Below are 27,641 nucleotides of genomic sequence, written 5' to 3' on the forward strand. Positions count from 1 at the left end.
TTCCACCACCTGGAAAGTTAACATCTCTCTGCACTCATCTTAAGTCCCAGGAGAAGAACCTCCCTGCTCTGATCCTAGGTTTGTATCCCAATGCCTCATTCCTCCTCGGGGACCTCATTCTCTGTCATTACCACTCTTAATTGTGTCTTCAACCTTTTTCTCACAGCTCCTCTTCCTTATTCTGTAAATGTGCTTCAGCCTCTTCTCATTTCAACCCTCTTCTCTCATCTCGGCCCCACTTGTCCTATTACCTGTGTGGACATAAGCACGTGCACGCCTGTGTGCACAGAGTCTCAAAAGAAGACACCATACTATTTGCCTCTCCATCCTCATCACCTATGCATTCTTCAGCCCATGGTTCTGCCCCAACCTCCCCACTGAAACCTTTATTCTGAAGTACCATTTTCAAGCTTTCTAGTTTTGAAATGCAGTGAGGGACTTTCCAATGGTTTCTTTTCTTATCCCTCTGTGACTTTTGATAATGTTGACTCTGCCTTCCTTCCCTAAAACCATATTTTTTCTAATTTTGCTGTTACTTCTCTGGCTAGTCACCCATTTCAGAGCTTACCTTCCTCGGTTGACTTTGTCTTCTTCAGGGTTCTGTCTCTGTCTCTCCCTCCTTCTCACTCTTAACACTTATATGTATGAGTGGTCTCATTCTGTGGGTTTGTTACCATCTTTCTGCTTATCACCCTAAATCTCATCTTCAGCCTAGGTCTCTCCTCTCAGCCCTAAACCCATTTATGCAAGGCACTCATCTCTGTGTGGATGTCCTGTAGCTGCCTCAGACTCAATATGTCCAGATACTGAGCTAGCATTCCTCCCACACAGTCCATTGGTCCCAGCCCTGAGACCTGCTTTTTTCCCCATCCATAAATGGTGCCACTGTTGGCACATTTACTGCAGCTAGAAACTCAGACTCCTTTCCCATTCAGGTCCCATATCTACTTGATAACTAAATAATTATAATTCCATTTTCACAATGTGTGGGTTTTTTGGTTTTTGGGTGGTTTTTTTTTTAGATTTTATTTTTTTTTTTTTTAATTTTTTTTTTTTTAATGTTTATTTATTTTTGAGACAGAGAGAGACAGAGCATGAATGGGGGAGGGTCAGAGAGAGAGGGAGACACAGAATCTGAAGCAGGCTCCAGGCTCTGAGCCGTCAGCACAGAGCCCGATGCGGGGCTCGAACTCACGGACCGTGAGGTCATGACCTGAGCCGAAGTCGGACCGACTTAGTGGCTTAACCGACTGAGCCACCCAGGCGCCCCTTTAGATTTTATTTTTAAGTAATCTGTATACCCATTGTGGAGCTTGAACTCACAACCCCTGGATCAGGCATCACATTCTCCACCAACTGAGCCAGCCAGGCATCCCCCAGTGTGACCAGTTTCTGGTATCATTACTTTTTTGGAACATCCTCCTCTTTCTAACCCACAACAGTCAAAATCTTCTTCTAATTATCTACAACCACTTCCCCCTGGATGTTATTCTCACACAGTGGAGGAGGTCATGAAGGTGGTGACTCTCACTAAATCTAGACAGGCCCAGGAATGTGTATTTTTTAAACACTCTCAAGATGATGTGGATGTACCTTACCTGATTGATAGTCACTGTATCATTTAAAAATATATTTCCATACATAATACTTGACAGTTGTTGATTTGGTTCAGAAAACATGTATTGAAAACCAGCTACTGACAATATGCTTGCGCTGAGAATACCATGAATATGTGTACCATGCCCTCTGATAATTCATAGTCTAGTGGGAGATACAGACCTGTTGTGCTTTATGTATCATGAGCTAGTACTGTGTATTGGTGGAGCTGTGCCTGAGGAGTTAGGGATGGCTTTTAAGAGAATACATGGTGGAGTGCCTGGGTGGTTTAGTTGGCTAAGCGTCCGACTTCAGCTCAGGTCAGTGATCTCATGGTTTGTGAGTTTGAGCCCCGCATCGGGCTCTGTGCTAATAGCTCAGAGCCTGGAGCCTGCTTCAGATTTTGTGTCTCCCTCTCTCTCTGCCCTTCCCCCACTTGCACTGTCTTTCTCTTTCTCTCTCTCTCAAAAATAAACATTAAAAAAAAATTTTTAAAAATACATAGTAACCAGCTAAATAAAGGGGAACTGAACATAAATTATTTTTTTATGAGTCCCAGATTTTTCTAGGTTTTGATTCAGTAGGTCTGGAAATCTGTGTTTTTAAACAGTCTCCTCCTTATGTGATTCTTATATACCCAGCTTGGCACCAGTCCTCAGACTGACATATAGAAACTACATTTGGAGGTGTGAATATGAGAACTGTATTCAAACAGGGATATTTTGAAATAGAATTTGAAGAAGTCCATAATCTTCCTATAATTGCCACAACCAAAAGATGCCTCTATTGTCTCCATTAACTGTGAGACAGTTGTGAAAGAGGCAAGAGCTTGGTTGGTTTAGAAGAGAGTAAAAGATTGTAATAATCACTTGAAGAATTATATTTATACTTTTAGAGACTACTGCTAAATTTTAAAAGTTTCTTACTCTCTGCTTTACAGGTAGAAATTCTGTAAATCCTGTATTTGGTCTAACTGTCACCTGTTTTCACTGGCTCTGAAGCAGTTTTTTTTTGTTTTGTTTTGTTTTTAATTGTGGTAAAAAAGAACATATAACATAAATTGACCCTCTTAACAATTTTTAGGTGTATGCTGCAGTACTGTTAACCATATGCACATTGTACAACCCATCTTTTCATCTTGCATGACTGAAACTCTGTACCCGTTGAACAACATCAATTTTCTCTCCCTTCAGCCCCTGGCAACCACCATTCTACTTTTTGTTTATAACAGTTTGATTACTTTAAATTCCTCATATAAATAGAATCATGTAATATTTGTCTTTTTGTGACCAGCTTATTTCACTTAGCATAATATCCTCAAGGTTCATCCATGTGAAACTGTCAGTTTTTATTTATTTATTTTTTTTTTATTTTTTTTTTTTTATTTATTTTTGGGACAGAGAGAGACAGAGCATGAACGGGGGAGGGGCAGAGAGAGAGGGAGACACAGAATCGGAAACAGGCTCCAGGCTCCGAGCCATCAGCCCAGAGCCTGACGCGGGGCTCGAACTCACGGACCGCGAGATCGTGACCTGGCTGAAGTCGGACGCTCAACCGACTGCGCCACCCAGGCGCCCCTGAAACTGTCAGTTTTTAAAGGAAAGTAACACAAAGAGTTATGATTCTGATAGTGTGGCAGGTTAGATAGTCCATAGTCCCTTACTGCTACAAAACAAGAAGATTCTCAATAAATTTACTTTTTAAAAAGTTACTAGGTGGGGAGGAAGTAAGGAAAACTTGCAGAATTCCTGTGCCCCCCACCTCCAAAACAAAACAAAACAAAACAAAACAAAACAACTCACCAAATGGCATAGCTACTCTGAATGCAAATGCCAGTATTAGCTATGAGATTTGTATTCACTTAATAAAATAACCTCAAGATCAATTAAGCAAAAAAGAATAGAATTATAGGAAGAAACTGACAAGTCCATATTCATGGGCTTCTTAATAAGATGAAATATAAGTAAAGAAATAGAAGATTTAACCACGCAATTAAGCTTAATTTAATAAGAAAAATATGTAAAACCTTATGTCCATTTTCTTCTAGGACTTTGGAATATTTATAAAAAATGGACCATTGACTAGGCTGTAAAGTAAATCTTAACAATTTAAAAATTGCTGTCTTACAGGCCATGTTCTTTGACCAGAATGCAATTAAATTATAGATTATTAATAAAAGGATAAAAAATCATATAAATTTGGAGATTTAAAGATTTCCAAGTAATTCATGTGTCAAGGAGAAATCATAATGGAAACTTTAAAATGCTTAAAAGTGAATAATGTGTAAAATATGTAAATAAAAAGTGAACAATATATACAATGTTTATATAAAACTATATAAAATATAAAACTTTAATAAAGCAGCAAAATAGTAATACAAAGAAAATATGTTGTCTTAAATGTATTACAACAGAAGGATAAAAATTAATGTGCAAAGAATGTGCCCCAGTTCTTTCTGTGAGCTCATTATAGAACTTTGATATCCAAACCAGAAAAGTTAGTAAGAAGACTAAAAGTTACAGGCATATCTCCCTCATGAATATAGATGTAAAGATTAGCAAACTGAATACAGCAGAGTCTGTAAGTTTATTTTAGGAAGATACGGGTGGCTTAACATTAGAAAATCTTTAAAATGTTGGTTCACCACAGTAACTAGGTAAGGGAGAAAAAGTCATATGAACATTTCAGTAGGTGCAGAAAGATTTTTTAAAGTCAGTTCTTGCTCATGATTAAAAACAAAACACATAGCAAATTAGACCGGGAGGGAGAACTTCTGTAACTTAATATAACATAAGTCTAAATGATAACACGTTAGAAACATTTTTTAAAAAATGAAGAACAAGACAAGGATGCCCACTATTACCGCTTCTGCTTAACATTGTGCTTTAGTCCTAGTCACTACAGAAAGAAGAATAAGAAAGGAAAGGCATGCAGATTGGGGGAAAAAAAAAATTAAGACAGAAACAAAGCTGTCATTTTATCTGATGCCATAACAAACCACCCCAAAACAGTGGCTTAAAACAATAGCAATCAGTTATCATATATACAAATATATGGACTCAGGAGATTCTTGCTCAGGGTCTTTCATGCTGATGGTAGCTGGGGCTGGAGTCCCCTTGAGGCCTTCCTCGCTCAGTTGTGGGCTGTTAGCCGGCACACCTACAGGTGGCATGTCCATATGACCTGGACTTCCTCGCAAACAGTAGCCAGGTTTCAGGAGTGAGTGTTCAGAGGGAGCCAGCTAGAAACTGCATTGCCTTGTGCCACCTAGACTTAGAAGTCACTCCACTTCCATCACATTGTGTTCATTAGTGGCCATTCAGGTTCAAGGGGAGAGGACTGAAACTCCGCCATTAGGTGGAAGAATTAACCAAAGAATTGTGGACATGTTTCAAAACCATCAAAATTATAGATGATACTGTTTTCTTGGTAATCCAGAAGCACAGATATATCAAAGAATTACAAGGAACCATTTTGATAGTCTCAGAATTATAAGACAGCAGATATTTGAGTTATTAAAATAGGTCTTTATATCTGACAGGGATATGCTTATCATCTTCCTTAGCAGATTTAAATAAAAACTGTTGTATAATAGTAATCAGAGCAAGTATAGATATACTTAAGTTTTATAGTAACTCTTATGTAAATATTTGTCAGTATTCTTCCTTATCCCATCTGAAGTTCAAAAATAAAGATGTAATGCGCTTCGTGTTCTCAAAATCCATTCTGTTGTCAGCTTCTCTTCATTCTTTTCTCATTCTTTGTTAGGACTTTGGCCTTTGGTTCTGTCTTTAATTTTGTTCTGTTGTTGTTGTTGTTTTTAATCTTTGATCTTACGGCAAAATCAAAGCTATTTTGGACTTTTAATAATTTATTTCTACAGGTCACTGCACTGGAGGGGACCCAAGGTATAAGAATTAGAACTCTTGGTGAAGAAGCTAGAATTGATTAGGTGGGGAAAGAAAACTTTAATGAACAACATGATAGCTGACTTCAGATACTTGAACTTCAAATGACAAAAGGAATTCATTATCCTGTATTAAGCTCAAACAAGAGAACTGAGGTTCACAAGTGAATAGCACAGTTAGTGAATTTCAGGTCAGAATATGCAGGATCTTTCTTGCCCTGTAAAGCTACTATTTAAACATACAAACGAACCATATGAACTAGTGCACTCTCATTATTGTAGGTATTTATTCAGAGTGTGGACTTCTCGTTAGAGACATTCTAAAGAGCATTTGTGAATAAATTGTAGAGGGTTGGTTAGATAATTTTGAAACATCTCTTGTATGCTTCACTTTTTGCCCCATTCCTCATCCCTTCCTCACTTTCTTCCCCCATTTGCCATTCTCTCCTCTTACACTGTTGATTCCTTAACAGGTGCAGCCTTTTTTTTTTTTTTTTTTTTTTTAAATTGGACTACCTATCCCCCAGTAAAGTTTTGTTCAGTCTTCAAGACATAGGTATCACTCCTCTGAGAGGTACCTACTGAAAGTTACTAGTTTGCTTCTATAGCACTTTATTTCTGTATTCTGGCTCTAATCTTACTGCCTTATAATTTTATTTATTGCGTTTACTCTGTAGAGCAGTGACATTTAACAAGGATGCTTGCCATCTCCTAGGAGACATTATGGAAATTTGTGGGGGCTTTTTTCTTCTGGTGTATTTCTATTCAACTATCTACATATATTAACATATAAATTACTTTGCATTTATTTTTATTTCAATTAGGGCATTATTGATATTTAAAAAATTATAGTTTCTGTTATCTTTAATAGGGAAGATACAAAAGGTGTTAAAGACATCATTAAGCCTCCCCTCTCTCCTGTGAATAATTCAGTCTAAAAGCCCTTGGGGTCGGGGACCCACATGTGGAAGGCATGTAGGTAAGGGAGGGCATCTTGGGGGGGCATATTTGAAGAGTTGAGGGAAGGTGAAGTGAGCCCTATGATGTTAGATTAGAATTAGTGTTTCAGTGGCGTGGCTCAGTCAGTTAAGCTCCCGATTCTTGATGTTGGCTCAGGTCATGATCTCGTGGTTTGGGAGATCAAGCCTTGTGATGAGGCTGTGCTTTTGGCACAGAGCCGGCTTGGGATTCTCTCTCTCCCTCTCTTTCTGCCTCTCCCCCACTTATGCTCGTACACTCTCTTGTTCTCTCAAAATAAATAAATAAACATTAAAAAAAAAAGTAGCCTGGAATGTCTTATAGTCGCAGAAGGTTAAGGATGCTCAAGAAATGATGAGGCTGTGTCAAACGGATATTGAAGCCAGCTTGAAGCCCATGGGCCAAACTTGGGAGTGATTGGAGCATTGAAATAAATAATGATTATAACCTACTGAATAAAATAGGAATCCATGAGTTTGTACTTCTATCAGTAATATGAATAAATGGGGAGAAAGGAAAGATCTACCTTAGTGTAGGATGTCAAGTAATGTTGAAATAAATGCTAAACTTGGTGGGTAAAACTTTGATGAGGAACAAAATATTTACATAGTCTTAAAGTGCCCTTATACAAAATACTTATTAATACAGGAGGAGGATAGTAAGTGTGCAGTGGAGAAATCTGGCAGACACCAACCTTAAACAGGTGATCATGACCAATTATGGTACACATCACATTGAAATCCTGAACTTCCCCTATGGAATGCAGTGAGTACAGAACATCATTCTGTGCTGAACTTGCCAAATGTATATTATCTAAACTCATCCATGGGAAAATACCAGACTACTCCAATGGATTGACACTCTGTAGTCTTCAAAGGGTTATAAAATAAAACCCTTCCCAGGGAAGACTGAGGAATGGTTCCAGTTTAGAGACTAAAGAAATATGACATCTAAATGTAACATGTGATCATGTATTGGATCCTTTTGTTTAACAGGTATTATGGGAGAGTGGGAAACGGTGCCTGGGTGGCTCAGTCAGTTAAGTGTCCGACTCTTGATTTTGGCTTAGGTCATGATCTCAAGATTGTGGGATTGAGCCCTGCCTTGGGCTCTGTGCTGGGCGAAGAGCCTGCTTACGATTCTCGCCCCTCCCTACCCTTCAGCCCCTTCCCTGCTTGCATGTGTGCGTGCACGCACGTGCTCTCTCTCTCAAAAAAAAATGTATATTCCCTTAAGTACCACATGATTATTGAAAGATTCCAATAAAGAAGTTTAAAAAAAGAAAAGATATTAGGACATTTGGTGAAACTTGAATGGGGTCTGAGTTAGTAAAGTATCATTGTTAATTTTATGATTTTGATGGTTGTACTGTGGTTAAGTAGAATTGAGTCCTTTGCAGAAAATACACACAGAAATGTTCAGGGATAATCAGGTATCATGCTTGCACTTGCTGTCATGATTTAGGGAAAAAAATTCTTTGTATTTTTTTTGGCATTTTTCTGTAAGTTTTGAAATTATTTCAACTGAAAAATTTTTTAAAGATTATTTAAAGGGGAGGATACTGAATCCAAGTCAACACGTGAAGGCAAGAAAAGGAAATAAAAGGCATACACATTTGAAAGAAAGAAATAAAACTGCCTCTATTTGCAGATAGTCTAGACATGATAGTCTACATAGAAAATCCCAAGAACCTCCTAGAACTAATAAGTGAGTTAAACTAGGTTGCTATGTATAAGAGCAGCATATAAAAATTATCTTTCTGGGGCACCCGGGTGGCTCAGTCAGTTAAGCGTCTGACTCGCATGATCTCGTGTCATGATCTCGTGGTTGTGTTGTGTCCACACGACTCCTGAAACAGAATGCTACAGGCACCAGTGACAGTCACAGCAAAGTTTATTGCAACGAGAGGCAAGGCCGACCCATCGCACCAACACTCTTCATCAGAGTGCAGCCTCGAACAGCCGGGGTACAGAGTTTTTATAGCCGACCACTTTGTCTTATCATCCCCTGGGAACAGAACAAAGAAATAGTTCCCAGATGGGGGTGGAAACAGTTCAGACCTTCTGCCGTTAAGCCACAACCAGTTGACATCCTTGACCCTGTCTCTGGCACCACTTTTTCAAAGTTCTCAACATGCCCTTGCCCCAATCCAATCAATCACCAATCCAGTTGATTTTCCTTGAACTTTTTTGTTCCCTTGATTGATAGGACAAGGCTGTTATCTCTTAACCTACAGTGTCAAAACAAAGCTGTTACTTCTCAAGGCTACAGGTTAGCCCTACACTAACCCTTACAGTTGGTGGGTTCGAGCCCTGCATTGGGCTCTGTGCTGACAGCTCAGAGCCTGGAGCCTGCTTCAGATTCTGTGTCTCCCTGTCTCTCTGCCCCTCCCCCACTTGTGCTCTGTCTCTCTCTAAAAAATAAGTAAACATTAAATTTTTTTTAAAATTATCTTTCTACATACTAACAATGGACACAAGGAAAACAGGATTAAAAATATAAGGTCATTTGCATTTGCTCTTAAAAAATGAAATATTTTGGAATAAATCTAACAAAACATGTATAGGGCCTGTCTATTGAAAACAACAAAACATGATAAAAGAAATCAAAGATGATCTAAATAGAGAAACCTACCATGTTCACGGATTGGAACTCTCAATGTAGTAAAGATGTCAGTTGTCCCCAGATTTTTCTGTAGGTTTGACACAATTCCTATCAAAGTCTCAGAAAGATTTCTTGTAGATACAAACAAGCTTACTCTTAATGTATGTGAAAAGGCAAAGGAACTAAAATAACTAAAACAATTTCAGAAAGGGAGAAGAAGGTGAGGAAGAATCATTCTGCCTGATTTTAAGACTTACTGTATTAACTGTGGTATCAAGATGATGTAATATTGGCAGAGGAATAGAAACATAGACTGGAAAACAGAACAGGGAACCTAGAAATGGACTCGTGCAAGTATAGTGAATTGATTTTTGACAGAGGTGCAAAGAAATTTAATGGAAGAAGGATGATCTTTTCTACAGTCAGTACTAGAGCAATTGTGGACATCCACAGCAGCCCCCCGCCATCTCAACCTAATATTCCTTATACAAAAATTAAAGTGGATCATAGACTTCAATGTAAAGTATAAAACTTTTAGAAGAAACAGGAGAGAATTCAGGACCTAAGGCTAGAGGAAGAGTTCTTAATGTGACACCAAAAGCACTGTCCATGAAAGAAAAAAATCAGGAAATTGGACTAAACCAGAATTAAAAGCTTTTGCTCTGCTAAAGACCCTGTTAGGGAATTGAGGTTGAAAAGACAAGGACAGACTGGGAGAAAATACTTATAAGCCACAAAGAACTCAGACCTAGAAAATAAAAAGATCTCTCAAAATTCAACAGTAAAAGACTAACGAGTAAAACAAAAAAAGTCCAATTAGGAAATGGCCAAAAGATTATGAACACAGATGTCAGGTAAGCATATAAGCATATTAAAAACATCATTAACCATTACGGAAATGAAAATTAAAACAATGGTGGTGAGAGTGAGAGATCACTACACACCCACTGAACAGATAAAATAATGAAGCCACAATACTCTAAGAATGTAGAGAAACTGGATCTCATATAAAGCTAGTGAGAATGTAAAATGTGTAGCCACTTTGGAAAATAGCTTGGCAGTTTCTTAAACTAAACATACCTTATACAACCCAGCCATTGCACTCCTGGGCATTTATCCTAGAGAATTGCAACATTATGTCCATACAGAAATGTGTGTGTGAAGGTGCATAGCAATTTTATTTGTAATAGCTCCAAATTGGAAACAGCCAAAATGTCCTTCAACAGGTGAGTGGTTAACAAACTAGTATATTCATACCATGGCATACTACTCAGCAATAAAAAGAAATGACCTATTGATAACATGCAACAAGTTGGATAGATCTCAGAAGACTCATGCTGAGTCAAAAAATCCAATCTCAAAGGTTACATATTATATGATTCCATTTTTACAGCATTCTTGAAATGATAAAATTATAAAGAACAGACTAATGCGTTAGGGATGGGGTTGGTGGGGAGTTATGACTGTGAAGGGATTGCACAGAGGATCTTTGTGGTAATGGAACAGGACTGTCTGTATCTTGATTGTGGTAGTGGTTACACAGTCTTCACGTGTGATAAAATAGCATAGAACTGTACACACCACACAAATCTGTGCCCATAAAACGAGAAATTGGATTACAGTCTGGATTATACCAGCATCTTTCTAGGTTTCTGAATTTGATGGCTTCTTGATTTGGGTACTGGGTAAGGGTACTGTGCTAGGCAGTGGGAATACATAATGAACATAACAGGGTCTCAGGCTACACAGAGGTTAACCCTAACAGAAGGCCACAGATGGCTGGAGGTCTGGGCACTGCTGCTGCCCCAATTTCTGAGTGGATCAAAATCTTATCATAATGGTAGCCTTCTAGGAGAGAACCCCCACTGTAGTCATGGCTCATCACTTGGACAGTTCACCTATAGAGTACTTACACTGGGGACTGGAAGAAGGAGCAAAAATGTACAGGGAGGGAACTTAATGTCCTGGGGAAATGTGGCACATCTTCTAGGACCATCGGTTATACTTGGAACGTGGGAAGGGAAGGTGTGATTGCTTATATATTAAAATACAGATGCATAATGAAGTAGAAATTTTAAGTTCCTATAAGTTTTAAAAATAGGACTTTCCAAGGAGTTTTGTAATGGATACTTGGAATATATTAGGGTCAGTCGGTAAAAATAATCAAGAAGGATTTGTCTAGTCCAGCCATTTCATCTTACAAGAAAACTGAGACTAGTGATGTGGCTGTTATCACAGGGTGTAGTAACTAAGTTGGATGCTGATAATGTTTCTGAAGTAGCAGGTTATTCTTTTCACAACTGTGAAATCACAGCTGTGTCTGTGGTCATGTAGGTTGGTAGAGCCAGGACACACATCAGAATCTACATCTTTAGACCCCGTAGATGGTCTTTCATCTGCGCCACAGAGTTCCAGATGCCTATGCTGAAAAGTTCTGGAGGTGTCTGAGCTCTGACCTTTTTACTGAATTAGGTTACTCTCCAAGTCAATTAACATAACCTCATCTCCCGCATAGGTTTCACAATGGTTTAATAGTGATTTGTCATTCTAACAAAATTCTACCGTAGTTTAACAATTTAAATATGAAAATTTTCTGGAATTCAGTGTATAAACAATGCTTGAACACTTGCCAACCTAAATTGTTATGGCGCTGTACTGGGTAGACACTAAGAAGATGGAAGTAGAAACTTTTTCTCTGAGTTGAATTTAGGAGGTGTGACTAATAAATCAGTACAGATTTTCTTAACTTTCTGAACCTAACTTGCAGGCTGTTTCTCTACCCTTTGTTCATTGGGCTCAAGCTCCATTATTTGTGTCCCTCAGACATGTTGGGCACATACCCACCTTAAGGCATTAACTCTGCTCTGTGCTTGGAACACTCTTAACCAAAATATCCATATGATTGACCTCCTCCAAGTCTTTGCTAAAATGTCACTGTCTTAATGAGGCCAACCTTCCCCCCTATTTAGAATTGTAACCTATCCTGCTCCTACTCCCCAGCATGATGTTCCCCTTCACTTTGCATTTTCCCCCCATAGCATTTGTGCTGTATAACATATCATTTACTTAGTTGTTTTGGCTGTTATTTCCTTTTCTGAGAAGGTGAGCTCCACAAGAGTATGGATGGGTCCTGAGTGCCGAGAGCTGTGCCTGGAATGCGGAAGGATTTACTAAATATTTGGTCTGTATGGTTTCTGTGGTGTCCCATGGACTTTTGGATGTAAGGAAAGTACTTTCTGCCAACTCCCTCTACTCTCCATGCTCTCTCTCTTCTTGAAGAGGCAATTATGAGTTTCAAGGAGACGGTTGAGGTGTTGACTGATAATATTAAACTAAAGTTTCGTATGTCTTATTTTATACACACTATTAAAGAAGAAGGATATCTGTGTTCCAGAGTATATTAATGTATTGTACACATTTTTAAAGGATACTTCTCAGGCATTCTTTCCATTGCAGAGACGTTTAGGGGTAGATTAAAGACCTGTTTTTAGATTTGGAGATGTGTGGAAGTCAAATTTAATCAATGACCTTGCCCTATCGAGCGTAGAAACTTAATCTTGATAGTTTGAATGAGTTGGAAGTCTCAGACAGTTACCCTATTGTTTCAAAAAGATGGGACCTACTGGAACAACATGTATTTATTTACTTGGTTGGCAAGTTGGTGGTGGTGTGCACTGGGATGTGTTTCATTGTAACTCTCTTTGCTCCTGCCGCTGTTTGGCTCTGTACTCATCGTCTCTTGATTAAATTGTTAGTGCATCAGTGTGTTAACTTGTCTTCTTGTTCCAGTCTATCCTCTAGAGTGCTCGTCGTTATTTTCTTGAAATCAAATGTGCTTGTGTCAGTCCTTTAAAGAGCTTTATTAAGGTAACCTGTGCCTGGAGTGCAGCACACAAGACCCTTCAGAGTCTGGCCTTAACATGTTTTGGGATCTCTTTTGGCTACCCAGTTCTTCAGCCTTTTTGAATTTGCCAGTCCATGATACACCATACCTTTTTATTCCTTTTGTGTGTGTGTGCTCCTTCTTCCTCTATGTAGCAAAGCCTGCTCATCTCACTTGGCTTCCTTAGGCATCAGTTGGTCAGCTTTCTTCACACAACACAGTGCAATTAAGATAGTGGTAGGAATTACTACTTAATAGAATTTTTTTCTTTTAAAAAGCTTTAAACAAATTATTGTTATCTTTATGTCGCTGTTGCCTGGCTCCTAAAATATATTTGTTGAATGAAAATTGCATAAAAGTTGTTGAGGGTATTAAATGTGAAGAACAGAACTTCATGGTGAGGGTTCCCTTAAACGGGCTATTTAGAGAAGGTCATTCATAGGCTGGATCTTCACGGAAGTGAGATTTGTGTGACAGAGATGAGACAGAAATTGTACCTGATGTGAAGAACAGTGAAAGGCGATGGAGGAAGAACTTAGGGTGTGTGAAAAGGGTGGTAAAGGAGCCAACTTGGACGTTTCAGAGATAATGTAGTGTGGGAATTATGTAGTCCCTCAAGTTACAGACCTAGTTTGAATCTCCTCTTGTGCTCCTCTAGTGTGTGTAGTTATGACTTGACTCCCTGAGTGTCAGTAAAATGAGCATGATAATGTCAACTTCATAGGGTTGTGAGGACTGAGAGAAGTAATGCGGTAAGATGTGTCATACAATAACTGACACATATAGGCACTAAATCCTATATAGCGGTCCTAGTTGGTTATGTTGTCAGTAAAGGAACTATTCATCAAATTGGGTTTTATTTTCAGAGGAAACAATTGAAATGTTAAACTCTTGTATGTGTTTCTTCATTAGCGCTTATGATGACTTGGATTTTAGTTCTAGCTTTTTTTTTGGCTCCTTGCTTGATTCATGAGAGAAAATTATATTTTTGTCTCAGGTATTTAACTTATAGAGTCGAAGATGGTTGACATGTCTATAAAATGTTTATTAATTTTTGAGAGAGAGAGAGAGAGAGAGTGCAAGCAGGGGAGGGACAGAGAGAGAGGGAGACAGAATCCAAAGAAGCTCAAGGCTCTGAGCTGTCAGCACAGAGCCCAATTCAGCACTCGAACATACAGATGGCGAGATCATGACCTGAGCCAAAGTCAGACACTTAACGGCTCAGCCACCCAGGTGCCCTGAAGTGCTTTGCATTCTTGCAGGGAGGTAACATATGAATATAGACATCAGTATTTGAAAACTTAACAGTTTCCTCCTGGTTGAGAACAGGAGAATCAATGGGGAACATCTTTCAATGCTGTACTTACTAATGGAGACATGGTCTTCTTGCCCAGTTGATGATAGTGATTGTTTATCTCTACCTTGGTGTAACCTAGGGAGGATAGTTATGATGGATGTAAATCCATTTTCCTGTTTGACCTGGAAGACACTCCAACTTTCCAACTTTCCAAAAGAAGATCTTTTTACAATTATGATAAAAGGTGAACCAGTGAAGCGGTGTTTAAAAAAAAAAAAAAAAAGGCTTATTATGACATTAGTGAAAGAGGAAGCTAATCTGTATTGTCAGCTCAGGCCACAGCTAGAGCGTCATTTCTTGACAGATGAAACCATTTCTCGGAAAACATACTGTTTGAGGGTGGGAGGTGAAGGGAATCTTCATCAGATGTTTGCTTAATTTTTATCCAGTTTACAAGCTGCAGTTCTATTGGATATTGCATTTCTTTATTCTCTTGGTGACAAGAATTAAGAGCAGATGATGCCCCCATTAAAAAAAAAAAAAAAAAGGATATGTTCTTGATAGTTCAGCTTTTGGTGTTATTAGATGTTGAGAAATAAGATTTCCTATGAAGCATGGTTTGATTGCTTGTTGGTATCTCTTGCAATGTACTTTGAACTGTCTTCATTTTTCTCCCTTTGCTGAATTTTTTAAAAAATAAGAAAGAGGGAGATAACCATATATTTACCTAGAATGATGATAATAATACTGTGGGCTTTAGGGCTTATTACTTAGAGCCCAGGTGTTAGAGGACTCCGTCTATTTGATAATCGCATTTCAGAGGTTTCTGGGCAGAATAAACTCTAGGAGAGGAGAAAGCACTTAACTTTCTGGTGTTTTTGTTTTTGCATTTTTGTACTAATTCAGAAGTCCGAAGTTTGGTTTGGAATGAACACTTGACAGATTTGGGGCTGACTGATAATAACAGGGCAGAGAAAGGGGACATTTGACTCCCAGGTTGTGAGGGGACCTGTGTCCACTCTCACAGATATTTTAAACCATACATGAAGTGATTCTGAGTTGGGGAAGAGGCATTGCCTGTTATAATTGTTACAGAAATCATAAAGTCACAATTTCTCATAAAAAGGCTGTGATAGTTTCACTTCCTGAAATGTTCTGTATAGTTACTATCTTTGTAGATAGTTTTAACATGATGTTTTATTTAACACTAGAAACTGTCTTGCTTTTGTTTCCTTTGAAATCAAAAAGTTAAATACACTTTAAAGTTTTATTAATCTCCTTAATAGAAAAGAAGAATTAAAATAAATTTCTATGGCACAAAAACAGACACATAGACCAATGGAATAGAATAGAAACCCCAGAACTAGACCCACAAACGTATGGCCAACTAACCTTTGACAAAGCAGGAAAGAACATCCAATGGAAAAAAGACAGTCTCTTTAACAAATGGTGCTGGGAGAACTGGACAGCAACATGCAGAAGATTGAAACTAGACCACTTTCTCACACCATTCACAAAAATAAACTCAAAATGGATAAAGGACCTGAATGTGAGACAGGAAACCATCAAAACCCTAGAGGAGAAAGCAGGAAAAGACCTCTCTGACCTCAGCCGTAGCAATCTCTTACTTGACACATCCCCAAAGGCAAGGGAAATTAAAAGCAAAAATGAACTACTGGGACCTTATGAAGATAAAAAGCTTCTGCACAGCAAAGAAAACAACCAACAAAACTAAAAGGCAACCAACGGAATGGGAAAAGATATTTGCAAATGACATATCGGACAAAGGGCTAGTATCCAAAATCTATAAAGAGCTCACCAAACTCCACACCCGAATAACAAATAATCCAGTGAAGAAATGGGCAGAAAACATGAATAGACACTTCTCTAAAGAAGACATCCGGATGGCCAACAGGCACATGAAAAGACGCTCAACGTTGCTCCTTATCAGGGAAATACAAATCAAAACCACACTCAGATACCACCTCACGCCAGTCAGAGTGGCCAAAATGAAGAAATCAGGAGACTATAGATGCTGGAGAGGATGTGGAGAAACGGGAACCCTCTTGCACTGTTGGTGGGAATGCAAATTGGTGCAACCACTCTGGAAAACAGTGTGGAGGTTCCTCAAAAAATTAAAAATAGACCTACCCCATGACCCAGCAATAGCACTGCTAGGAATTTACCCAAGGGATACAGGAGTACTGATGCATAGGGGCACTTGTACCCCAATGTTTATAGCAGCACTCTCAACAATGGCCAAATTATGGAAAGAGCCTAAATGTCCATCAACTGATGAATGGATAAAGAAATTGTGGTTTATATACACAATGGAGTACTACGTGGCAATGAGAAAGAATGAAATCTGGCCCTTTGTAGCAACGTGGATGGAACTGGAGAGTGTGATGCTAAGTGAAATAAGCCATACAGAGAAAGACAGATACCATATGTGTTCACTCTTATGTGGATCCTGAGAAACTTAACAGAAACCCATGGGGGAGGGGAAGGAAAAAAAAAAAAAAAAAAAGAGGTTAGAGTGGAAGAGAGCCAAAGCATAAGAGACTCTTAAAAACTGAGAACAAACTGAGGGTTGATGGGGGTTGGGAGGGAGGGGAGGGTGAGTGATGGGTATTGAGGAGGGCACCTTTTGGGATGAGCACTGGGTGTTGTATGGAAACCAATTTGACAATAAACTTCATATAAATAAATAAATAAATAAATAAATAAATAAATTTCTAATAATGTAGGTGAATTTGAGAGTTTTGTTTGTAATTAGTCCTGAGGAGAAAATATAGGTTCAGGGAACATTTGTAGCCACTTCTAAATAGCTATAGAGTTTTCCTTAAGGATTACCTTTCTTTTTTAGTCTTAATCTAGAAAAATTAAAAACTTTTTTTCCTGAGAAAATTCAGTGTTCTTTTGCTTTTGTTGATTATATAAATAAATGTTAGAGGGAAGTAGGGCCACTGTTTGGGGCCAGATTGTGCAGGACACTGGGTGTCCTTCAGGTAACACCTATTGGTTAGACCCCAGGGCTCCAGGGAATGTATCTGTGCTTTTACCCTTGTGTGATTCAGTGTTTTCCATGTATTGGAATGACAGCTGGTATAGATTTTGAAGCTGAAGGGAAAATAACTGAATTCTAGTTCAAGGTTCTGAGGGGAGGATGGCAGAACTCTTAAAAACAATCTGCCAGAGGTCTTTCTCTGGGCTTATTTCCTCCATAACTGTGGAAGGGTCCCAGAAGGCAACCTGCAAGATAACTGAATTCCTGGAGGTTCCTGGGAAGGAATCTTCCCAGTTGTTATGGATTCTTGCTTCTGTTGGCCAAATTGCTTTTTTCACTTGTGCAATAGATATGATTAACCTTTAGGGTTTGTGTTTTCTGTGATTACAACATGAGGAAATACATTCCTTTGGTATTATATTTTAGTGGAATGTGAATTTTAGGGATTGTGTAGCATTCTAAAAGCATACATCTCCTGATACATGTTATACAGGAGATGTATGGTCTTTATTTTGCTAATTAGATAGCTGACCTTTTTACCATCTCACATAATTTAACAGTTAAAGGGTGATTAAGCTGTTAAAAAAAAGTGTTTTAAAAAAAAAAGTGCTTGCTGACATCATCTTTCCGAGAACACTAGTATAAGTGATTTACTATAACAAGATCTTAGTTTTTCCTGTTGGCAAATGACATGTAATATTTACAGAGGTCTTGGGTTCAGTCCAGGAGAAACAGTTCAGATAAATTGATGTGTGAAACTGTAGCTATTTAACATTTTCTTTCGTATGGAGATCATGTGAACAGTTTTTTTAGTTTAAAAGTGGGGAGAAAAAGGACATTTAGTATAGATTTCCTTCAGGGGAGCAGCTTAAATTGAATGTATTCTCCAGAGTTAAACATCAAACATCTGTTCAGTTTATAATTCAGTTATATTCTTCTAAGAGTTGTATGTTTAGGATACTAAGCCAGTGTTAATTCTGTTGTATGTACATGCCTTCTGTCCCTGAGAAACCTTCTCCGTTTCCATCAAAATGCTACAAGGTTGGGGTGCCTGGGTGGCTCTGTCCATGAAGCGTCCAACGTTTAATGTTAAGCGTCGGACTTCATTGGCTCAGGTCATGATCTCACTGTTGGTGATTTCAAGCCCCGCTTTGGGCTCTCTGCTGTCAGCACAGAGCCCTCTTAGGATCTTTGTCTCCCTCTCTCTCTGCCCCATTCTGCCTCCTCTCAAAAATAAATAAACATTAAAGAAATGATACAAGGTAAAGTTTTGTAGTCCACATTTTTAAATCAGCATAATTTCTAAATCTGTGAGATTTTTACTCCCCCCCCCACCAAAGCATGATTTTTAAGGGCTCCATTAAAGTAGTGCATCTTTCATATATACTGTAATTTACCTGTTATTAGGCATTTTGGAAATTTGTTATTTCCCCTTTTGTGTGTGTGTGTGTGTGTTACTGTTAGACTGTGCTTATCTCTGGGTATATCCATTGGTTTCATTCACAGAAACAGAAACCTTGGATTTGTAAGAGTTTATACCTATAAACCAGACATCTGAAAGTTCTTGTATAGTCTCATCTAGTGCTTACTAAGGGGCTAGCCATGGCCTGGACAGCACTTCAAAAAGGTTTTGGAAAAATAAAGTTTACAAAAATTTTTAATTAAAAAAGAAATTATCTCTTCAATTTAATTTTTATATTTTGATTAATAGTGAGATTAATTTTTTTTTCATATTTATTAGTCTCTTGTGTATTGTCCTTGTTCATCTTTTAAAATGGGGTCTCTGTCATTTTCTTATTGATTTGTAAGTACTCTTCGTATCTTAATCCTTCTTTGGTTGTATATGTTGTAAATACATTTCCTTAATTTTGAGGCCTGCTTTTTCTTTTTTTAATTGAAGTATAGTGGACATACGATATTATACTAGCTTCAGGTGTACAATATAGTGATTCAGCATTTATATGTTTATATATAAATTTTATATGCATTATAAAATGCTCACCACAATCAGTGTAATTACCATTTGTCACCAGAGAAAGTTTTTACAATATTATTGGCTGTATTCCCTATGCTGTACCTTTCATCCCTGTGACTGACTTACTTTATAACTGGAAGTTTGTAACTCTTAATCCCCGTCATCTGTTTCACTCATCTTCCCACCCTCCTTTCTCTGACAACCACCAGTTTGTTCTCAGTATTTATTCATTTTATTTATTTTATTATTTTGAATTTTTGAATTTTGAATTTTTTTTTTTTTTTTAGAGAGGGAGGGAGAAAAGGGGGAGAGGGAAGGAGAAAATCTTAAGCAGGCTCCATACGCAGGGTGGAGCCCGACACAGGGCTTGATCCCATGACTTGAGCTGAAATCAAGAGTCAGATGATAAACCAACTGAGCCACCTGTGTGCCCCTGTTCTCTGTATTTATGAGTCTGTTTCTATTTTTTTTAATTTGTTAATTTTTTAGATTCCATGTATAAGTGATGTCATACAGTCTTCCTTTTTTTTTTTTTTTTTTTTTGCCTGACTTATTTCAATTAGTGTAATACCCTCTAGGTCGTCCATATTGTTGTAGATGGTGAAATTTTTACTTTTAAAAGCTAGAAATATGTCTAAACTAGATATGTTTATTGTGCTATAACACAGTCTAAGTAATGAGGCGTCTTTAGTTGTCTTGTAAAGAATTAGAATATTCTGGAGCGCCTGACTGGCTCAGTCAGTACAGCATGTGTCTCAATCTCAGGGTCATGAGTCTGAGCCCCATGTTGGGCATGGGGCCTACTGAAAAAAAATTAGAATATTCTCTCTGTATTTAAATATTTTTAGCACTTAATTTAAATATAGTTAAATACTAAAAATTATGTAAATATAGTTGAATGCAGATCTGTTGAGGAATGAAGCAAATGTAGTTACCATGGAAATCAAGTCTCCTCTATTTGAGGCCAGTTGCGGTTTTTTTGGCATTTTTGTTGTTTTTTTTTTTGTTTGTTTGTTTGTTTTGTAGGTAGACCTATCAGTGCTTAGACCCCAAGACTCTAAATGATTCTTTTACTTTTAGGAAGGTAGGTGCTTTATTCCTTTCACCATATTTTACTCTTTGGTCAGTTTTTCTAGTTACAATAGCTAATCAAGTACAAACAAAAGCATTTCCAATACCACAGTAACAAACAAAAAGATTTCATTTTTATACTTCCTTCCAAAAAGAGGAATAATTTAGGACTTGATTCAACTCTTTTGTGGTGCTGTTATTTTTCTTTGCTTTGTTTCTTCTATCATTTTATTAATAATACCTAGAACATTAATATCAATAAAAATGAGAAGTTTGAAATGACAATTATGGTTTGTCATTCTCTATTTCAGATGATCACAGTCGTGTTAAACTGCAAAATGCTGAAAATGATTATATTAATGCCAGTTTAGTTGACATAGAAGAGGCGAAAAGGAGTTACATCTTAACACAGGCAAGTGATGTGGTGTTGAGCAGATGCCTGGCAATGCAGTTATTGTGGTTGGTATGCTTTGAAACATAGCTAAAAGTATGTCTTTACTTCTTTTGGAAATGAGATGCTGTTTGTTTTTTCTGTTGTTACATAGTAGAGTGTAGACATTTTAATGTTTTGCAGGTTTGTATGTGAACATGAAAGTAATTTTTAATGTTGCACATTCCAAGAAGGAAAATGTTTTAATGAAATGATTTAGGCCAATTCTTTTCAGGCAAATTATCTTCCTTGCTTTATATTGATACAAAGCGTTTGTTAATGCTTTGTTAAGTTCTCTTCACATAACTTGTATCATAACCAGAGGCCCTTTGAAAGCCCTTCTTGACCCACTTCTCTGACATACAGTTTCAGAGAGTTTGAACATGCCTTTGATGGGTATCTGCCCTTTGTTTGGAGTGAGGGTGGTAAGACCAGGTGCCCAGAATACTGGCTTGGAAGCCAGAGAACGTAACGGTTCCCTTTGGCATTCTGCCTGATTGCTTCTTGGCACATTGGCCACACCCATATTCTAGCACTACTACTCTTCCATTCTTAGATAATAAAAATTATTTTGGTTTATCTACACCAGCTTCCCTTTATCAAAGGACAGAGACTTAATGAACAATACTGCTATATCCCCCAGTTACTGATTTTTAAATTTTAAGTATAAGCTGTATGTTCATAATATTTGAGGTTTTTAAAAATGTAGATCAGAATAACCTATTATTGAAAGAGAAAATGGGTGGCTTGGTGGCTCATTCAGTTAAGTGTCTGACTCTTGATTTCGGCTCAGGTCATGATCTCATGGTTTATGAGAGCAAGCCCTGCATTGGGCTCTGTCCTGACAGTGCAGAGCCTGCTTGGGATTCTCTCGTCTTTTCTCTCTGTCACTCCTCTGATTACCCCTCCTAAAAGTAAATAAACATTAAAAACAAAACAGAGAAAACAGTTTCATATAGTAAAAAGATTAGACTATTTCTAGTTGGCAGGAAATGAAAATAATTTTACTTAAAGTAAAATGCTCCTGTATGTCAAAAAAGAGAAGGAGAAACAATCTAAGTTAAAAAAAAAAAAAAAAAAAAAAAACTGGCAAAGAACATAAATTCATAGTTCAAAGAAAAATATAAAGGTAGACAATATACATATGAAAAGATACTCAATTTTTCTAGTCATGAGGGAATATACATTTAATAACCACTTTTCACCAGTCAGAACAGCAGAGATTTAAAAGTTTATAATACTCAGTGGTTACATATGTATAGACATAAAGATACATGTGAGGGTGTTTATTGAAACTTAATTTTAATAGTACCGGACCAGAAAGAATAGGACAGAAATAATTTGTGAGGGACTGGCTAAATAAATTATACATATACCATTAATATTGGTTATTTCTAAGAATTAGGAATACATAGAGTTTAATTTGTCATTTCCTGCCTTTTTGTAATATTTGGCATTTTTTATGAGCATTCGTGACATTTTTAATTAATTTTTTTTAACATTTATTATTGACAGAGAGACACAGAGCGTGAGCAGGGGAGGGGCAGAAAGAGGGGGAGACACAGAATCTGAAGCAGGCTCCAGGCTCTGAGCTGTCAGCACAGAACCTGAAATGGGGCTTGAACTCACAAACCACAAGATCATGACCGGAGCCGAAGTTGGATGCCCAACCGACTGAGCCACCCAGGCACACCCCGCATTCATGACATTTTTGATAAACTCATTTTTAGAATTTGTTTATTTTCTATTTGAAAAAGCTATAATGTTCAGAAATAGAAAAGAATAATTACTCTAGATCCCTTATCACAACCCTCTCTTTCTCTTTCTCCCTTTCTCCCTTTCTCCCTTTCTCCCTTTCTCCCATTTTCCCAGTCTCATTTATTGGTTCTTCTTATTGTAGTCCAAATTCTGTAGGTGTTTCTCAGGATTCTGATTTAGGAGTTTTTTCCCCTTTTCAGTTTACACTCAAGGCTTCAGACTCTCTGGAACCATATGTTCAACCTTCGTGTCTTAAGAGAATGTAGACTCTGGATTCATAGTATCTATGCCCAAATCCTGGTCCCACTGCTTCACTGGGTATTCATCCATCTAACAAAGATTTATTGAGTACCTACTGTGTGGTAGGCATTAAATAAAATAGACTTAAGTAAAAATGCCATTATGAACTTTACATTGTAGTGGGAGATAAGATTAATAAGAGCTAGGAATTTTGTAACATTGTTCTGTACTTTATGTTTTGTATGATTTAAGGCTCAGGCTAACTGTCTCTGGTAAATACTGTCATCACCCTGATTTTATGCATGAGGAATCATCTAAAGAGACCAGGAACATTAAACAACTTTACCAAGGTCATACGGGAAGTGAGCTGAAGCCAGAATTTGAAGCCCCATTGACACTATGGGTCATGCTCTTAATCATTCAGCTCTACTAGCATAATAAAATTGCTGTGTGACCTTGGACAAGCTACCTAACTCTCCAAGCTTGTATATGTATCTATATTATTGATATATAAATATATCTATATTATCTATGGAACGATGTTGAGCAAAATTCTTATAGTGCCTGGTACTATGGTAAGCCCTCCAGTGATTATTTGTTGTGGCATTTCTTATTACTTTTTTATTTGTAGCAGTAATAATGATAATAATTATAAAATATTAGATTATAAGTATATTTATTAAAATATTAGAATATAAACATTTATATAAATATAAAATATTATGAAGTCCATAACAATAAAGAAAATACCTGATTGTGTTTAAGCATCCTGTCCTGTTGGACTGCTCTGCATGTCCTGACAGAGTCAGAAGGCTGTTTTCAGTTTTTTATTCTTTTCTGAATTTCCACCCTATATTTTCTAGGTCTTTACTGGATATTTTTTTAAGTTTATTTATTTTTGAGAGAGAGAGAGACAGAGCATGAGTTGGGGAGGGGCAGAGAGAGAGGAAGACATAGAATCTGAAGCAGACTCCAGGCTCTGAGCTGTCAGCACAGAGCCTGATGTGGGGCTCAAACTCAAAGACAGCAAGATCATGATCTGAGTCGAAGTCGGATGCTCAGCTGACTGAGCCACCCAGGTGCCCCTCTCTTTTTTAATCAAGCCATCTCTCTTCCTGTTTTTCTCACCTGGGCTAAAGCTGTCCTCATCATGTACTGAATCCTAATGCAATAGCTTTTTAACTTGTTTCCTTGCCACCAGTCCCTCCCATCCTAATCCATCTTTAACAATGCCACCAGAATTACTTTTGTAACATACAAATCTGATCATACCACTTCTTAAAAACTTTGGTGACTGTTTCCTGTATTCACTCTGGTTTCGTACACACTTCCATACTTCCACTTCATCCTCATTGATTGCTTTGTCTGTCCCACATTTGCCCTGAACTTGCATGTGCCTTGCCTTCTGCTTGGAATGCACCCTTACTCCCCATCCTTCCATGATGCCTCCCTGTATCAGTGCCCTCGTCATTTTTAAGGCCCTGCTGTAGCATCCTTCCTACTCCTGAAGATCTGATGGTTTACCCCTTACTCTTATGGCACTTGATATTTTTCAGTTAGTAGGACAAGGACTTCTTGCCTTTTTACTTAGTAAGCTCTTTGAAGGCTGGGAATATTTTAAAGGACAGAGAAAACTAGAGATGCTATATGTTTAATAAAACCTCAGCTGTTCTGATTGTCCTTTGTAGCTTATTATTTTTATCATCTTTTTCCTCTGAAAAAGGATTTATTTTGCAATTAAAAAAAAAAAATATATATATATATATATATACACATACATACCAGTCCTTGGTTTAAATCTCCATTTTGCAGGAAAAAATTGATAGTATTGGGGCACCTGGGTGGCTCAGTTTCTTAAGTGTCTGACTCTTGGTTTTGGCTCAGGTCATGATCTCATGGTTTTGTGAGTTCAGGCCCTGCAGACGGTGTCTCTGTCTCTCAAATAAATAAACTTTAAAAAAAAAAAAAGACTTTAAAAAAATTGATAGTATTGCTTGTAGGTGGGAAAACTGAGCGATAAACCTACCCCCCTCCCTTTTGAGCCACCAGTGGAGTGTGTTTTGTTTTTTTGTGTGTGTATACACTAAGGAGTGACTTCTCTGGTGAATTGATAGATCCATTTCTTTAGATGAAAGAAAGGGCATTAATTTTAGTGGGGATTTTCTCATTGCTCTTTTTTATTTTTACACTTTGTTTTAGAAGTAGATCAAGTAATAGATAATGTACATTGAGGACAACAGTATCTTCGAACATTTGGTTGCAGTTTCTCAGTATTCTGAGATTTCCAACCTTTTTATAATTTAGAAGCTTAGAGTTTATTAATTCAAATAATATTTCAGAGCATCTGCTATATACTAGGGAATACAACTGCCTAAAAGATGCTTTCAGCCTTGAACCACTTGAATCGTCTTGTTTGACATGGGAAGCTGATGTTCCAGAACACCTGGCCTCCAGCGCCTGATGCTGCCTGTCACTCTGCCCTGTGAAAGGGACGCATGCTGACTTATTAGCTGCAGTAGAACCTCATTCACTTTCACCTTTAAAATTAGTTCCAATTTGGCCATGGCCTTTTCATCTCTTATTTGCCCTTTCTTCTGCCCTATGCTACCATTAAGCAAAATGTGAAGATAATTGGAAGTGATTTGATTTTTTTCCCCCATGACAATATTGTAATATGAACCATTGCCCCTTTTAAGTCTGCTATTGAGGTTGTACATGCTGTGGTTTTTGTAGATTAGCAGCTTTGTAGTGGTTCAGGTACTTTGAGATTTCTGCTTTTTCTGGAAATCTTTTGCCAGTTAACTTGGGGTGGTTGGTTGGCTAGTGATGGCACAGATTTCTTCTTTTGTAAGACTGCCATGATCCATGACAGTCAGGGCCTCTTTTCCTAATATGAAAGCTGAAGGGGACAGAAATTTCCTTTGCAGCTAGACTGAACTAGTCAGATACTCCTGCCTGTGATTTTAACTTTGGTTTATTTATAGGTTATGCGTAAATGCTACAGCCACCTTAGTATGGCGATGCCAGCAAAGCAAGGTGATAAGGAGTGCCAGTGTCAGGAGCACTGTACCAAGCTGACTGCTTTGAGCAGAATCTTGCCTGGACGTTGGTTCCCACCAAAGCCTGGCTCTCCAGCCCTCAACACCGAAAGTCATCTGATAGCCTAAAAAATTCCTTTTCTGCCTAAGTAAATAAAAGTCCGTTTTGATCACTTACAAACAACTAGTACAGACCTGTTTTTTAAATCAAGTGGATTTAAAGTTATGATTTACTTATTATGATCCAATAAACTGTTTCAAACCAGAAACATACTTGAAGGAATTTTCTTTGAGCCTTGTTCCATCTCCTTTCTCTTACCTACTTTTTCTTGCCTGTTCTTACAGGGTCCACTTCCTAATACAGGTTGCCATTTCTGGCTCATGGTTTGGCAGCAAAAGACCAAGGCAGTTGTCATGCTAAACCGAGTTGTGGAGAAGGAATCGGTAAGTAATACTTAATATTTACAACTTGGCTTACTCCCTGTATCATTAGCTTATAAATGTTTTCATATTTGTTTTGGGATATTGATTCATTCATTAGTTTGGCTTTGAATTGCTGAAGCCTAGAGGTCAGTCTGTTTCTGACCAGAAGAACTCTAGTATAACCTTTTCCTTTCTTGCTGTAAGCATTTAGGTAGCAATTGCACACCACTACCCTCCAAGATGTAAATGTCATGAAACAAATATTGACCAGTAGTGATACATAGATCTTTGGAATCCCTAGGCTTTATTAGAATTTTTATAATTTATTGGGGCTCCTGGGTAGCTCATTCAGTTAAGTGTCTGACTCTTAATTTCAGCTCAGGTCATGATCTTACAGTTTGTGGGTTCAGGCTCCACAGCCTGCTTGGAATATTCTCTCTCTCTCTCTCTGTCTCTCTCTCTCTCTCTCTCTCCCTCCTTCTCTCTCTGCCCCTCACTCCCCTGCTCACACACTTTCTCAAAATAAATAAATTTTTAAAAGTTTATAATTTAGTATTATCAAAATCGTGAAAATTTTATTAAAGATTAAAGTCACAGGGTTGGTTTTTTTTAATCTTGATAAATTTTAATTGGCTCTTAGGCCACGAGACATGTAAATTTACATGTATCAGTATGGAAGTGTATAAATTTATTAAAACTTTAGGTGCAGTCTAAACAAGTATTAATAATTAGTTAAGTCTTTAACTTTTGTAGCTTTAGGTTCCTTTTCTGTCAAAGAAGCAAATTGGAAAGTATTGTCTATAAGATCTCTTCCAGCCTTAAGATCTTGGACTGTTCTACTTCTTCAGATGCCTGATTCTTACTTTTCTTCTAAATTCATAGTTGGTGGCTTTTAATGGTGATACAAATTATTCTACTCTCTTTCTAATCTGAAATGGCACTGACATACCAGAATGTCCAGCAATGTCAGCATAGTTTTTTATGGTGGCTTTTTCATGGTTTTCAGTGTGACTTAAAAATTAAGTGATGATGACATTGTTTGAACAGTTTGAGCAGCATTGCAAACTAGATGATTTATAAGTCTCATCTCTCTTTTTGGAGTATAATTACTAAATAATAAAAGAAAAATGCCCATGGAAATTAGAAATCGTATCTATAGTGCTTGGATCTAGATAATAAGATTCAGATTTAATTATTTTGGGGAAGATTATTTCATGGGTGGTATTACTTTGTGAAGAGTCCCATAATGTCTTTTTATGGTGTTAGCGGTCATTGCTGGTCAGGGCTTACTTAGTTCCTTAATTAATTAGGGGTTATGAAATAGTGGTATTTCAATTTTATCATTCCTTCTTGAATTTTTGTTGGAATACTTCTATAAAGAGAAACTTCCATTCTTGTTAGTTGACCACTCTTATATAGGAAAAGCAGTTTTCA

At 37.6% G+C, this 27,641-nt stretch overlaps 1 protein-coding gene across 8 annotated transcripts in view; it reads left to right on the forward strand.

Annotated features, from left to right (window-relative positions):
* PTPN2 (protein tyrosine phosphatase non-receptor type 2) overlaps positions 1 to 27,641 on the forward strand; it is an 85,438-nt gene that overhangs the window by 25,990 nt on the left and 31,807 nt on the right. For 7 of the 8 annotated variants that reach the window (XM_060613184.3, XM_060613186.3, XM_060613188.3 and 4 more), the window contains 2 exons: positions 20,630 to 20,730; positions 26,130 to 26,228. In XM_060613184.3, the coding sequence (XP_060469167.1) occupies positions 20,630 to 20,730; positions 26,130 to 26,228 (200 nt within the window). The remainder of the gene's footprint in view (positions 1 to 20,629; positions 20,731 to 26,129; positions 26,229 to 27,641) is intronic. The other variant, XM_060613189.2, reaches the window with a different exon arrangement.

The sequence above is a fragment of the Panthera onca genome, chromosome D3 (assembly GCF_046562875.1).
Source record: "Panthera onca isolate mPanOnc1 chromosome D3, mPanOnc1 haplotype 2, whole genome shotgun sequence".
In the NCBI taxonomy this organism is placed as follows: Eukaryota; Metazoa; Chordata; class Mammalia; order Carnivora; family Felidae; genus Panthera; species Panthera onca.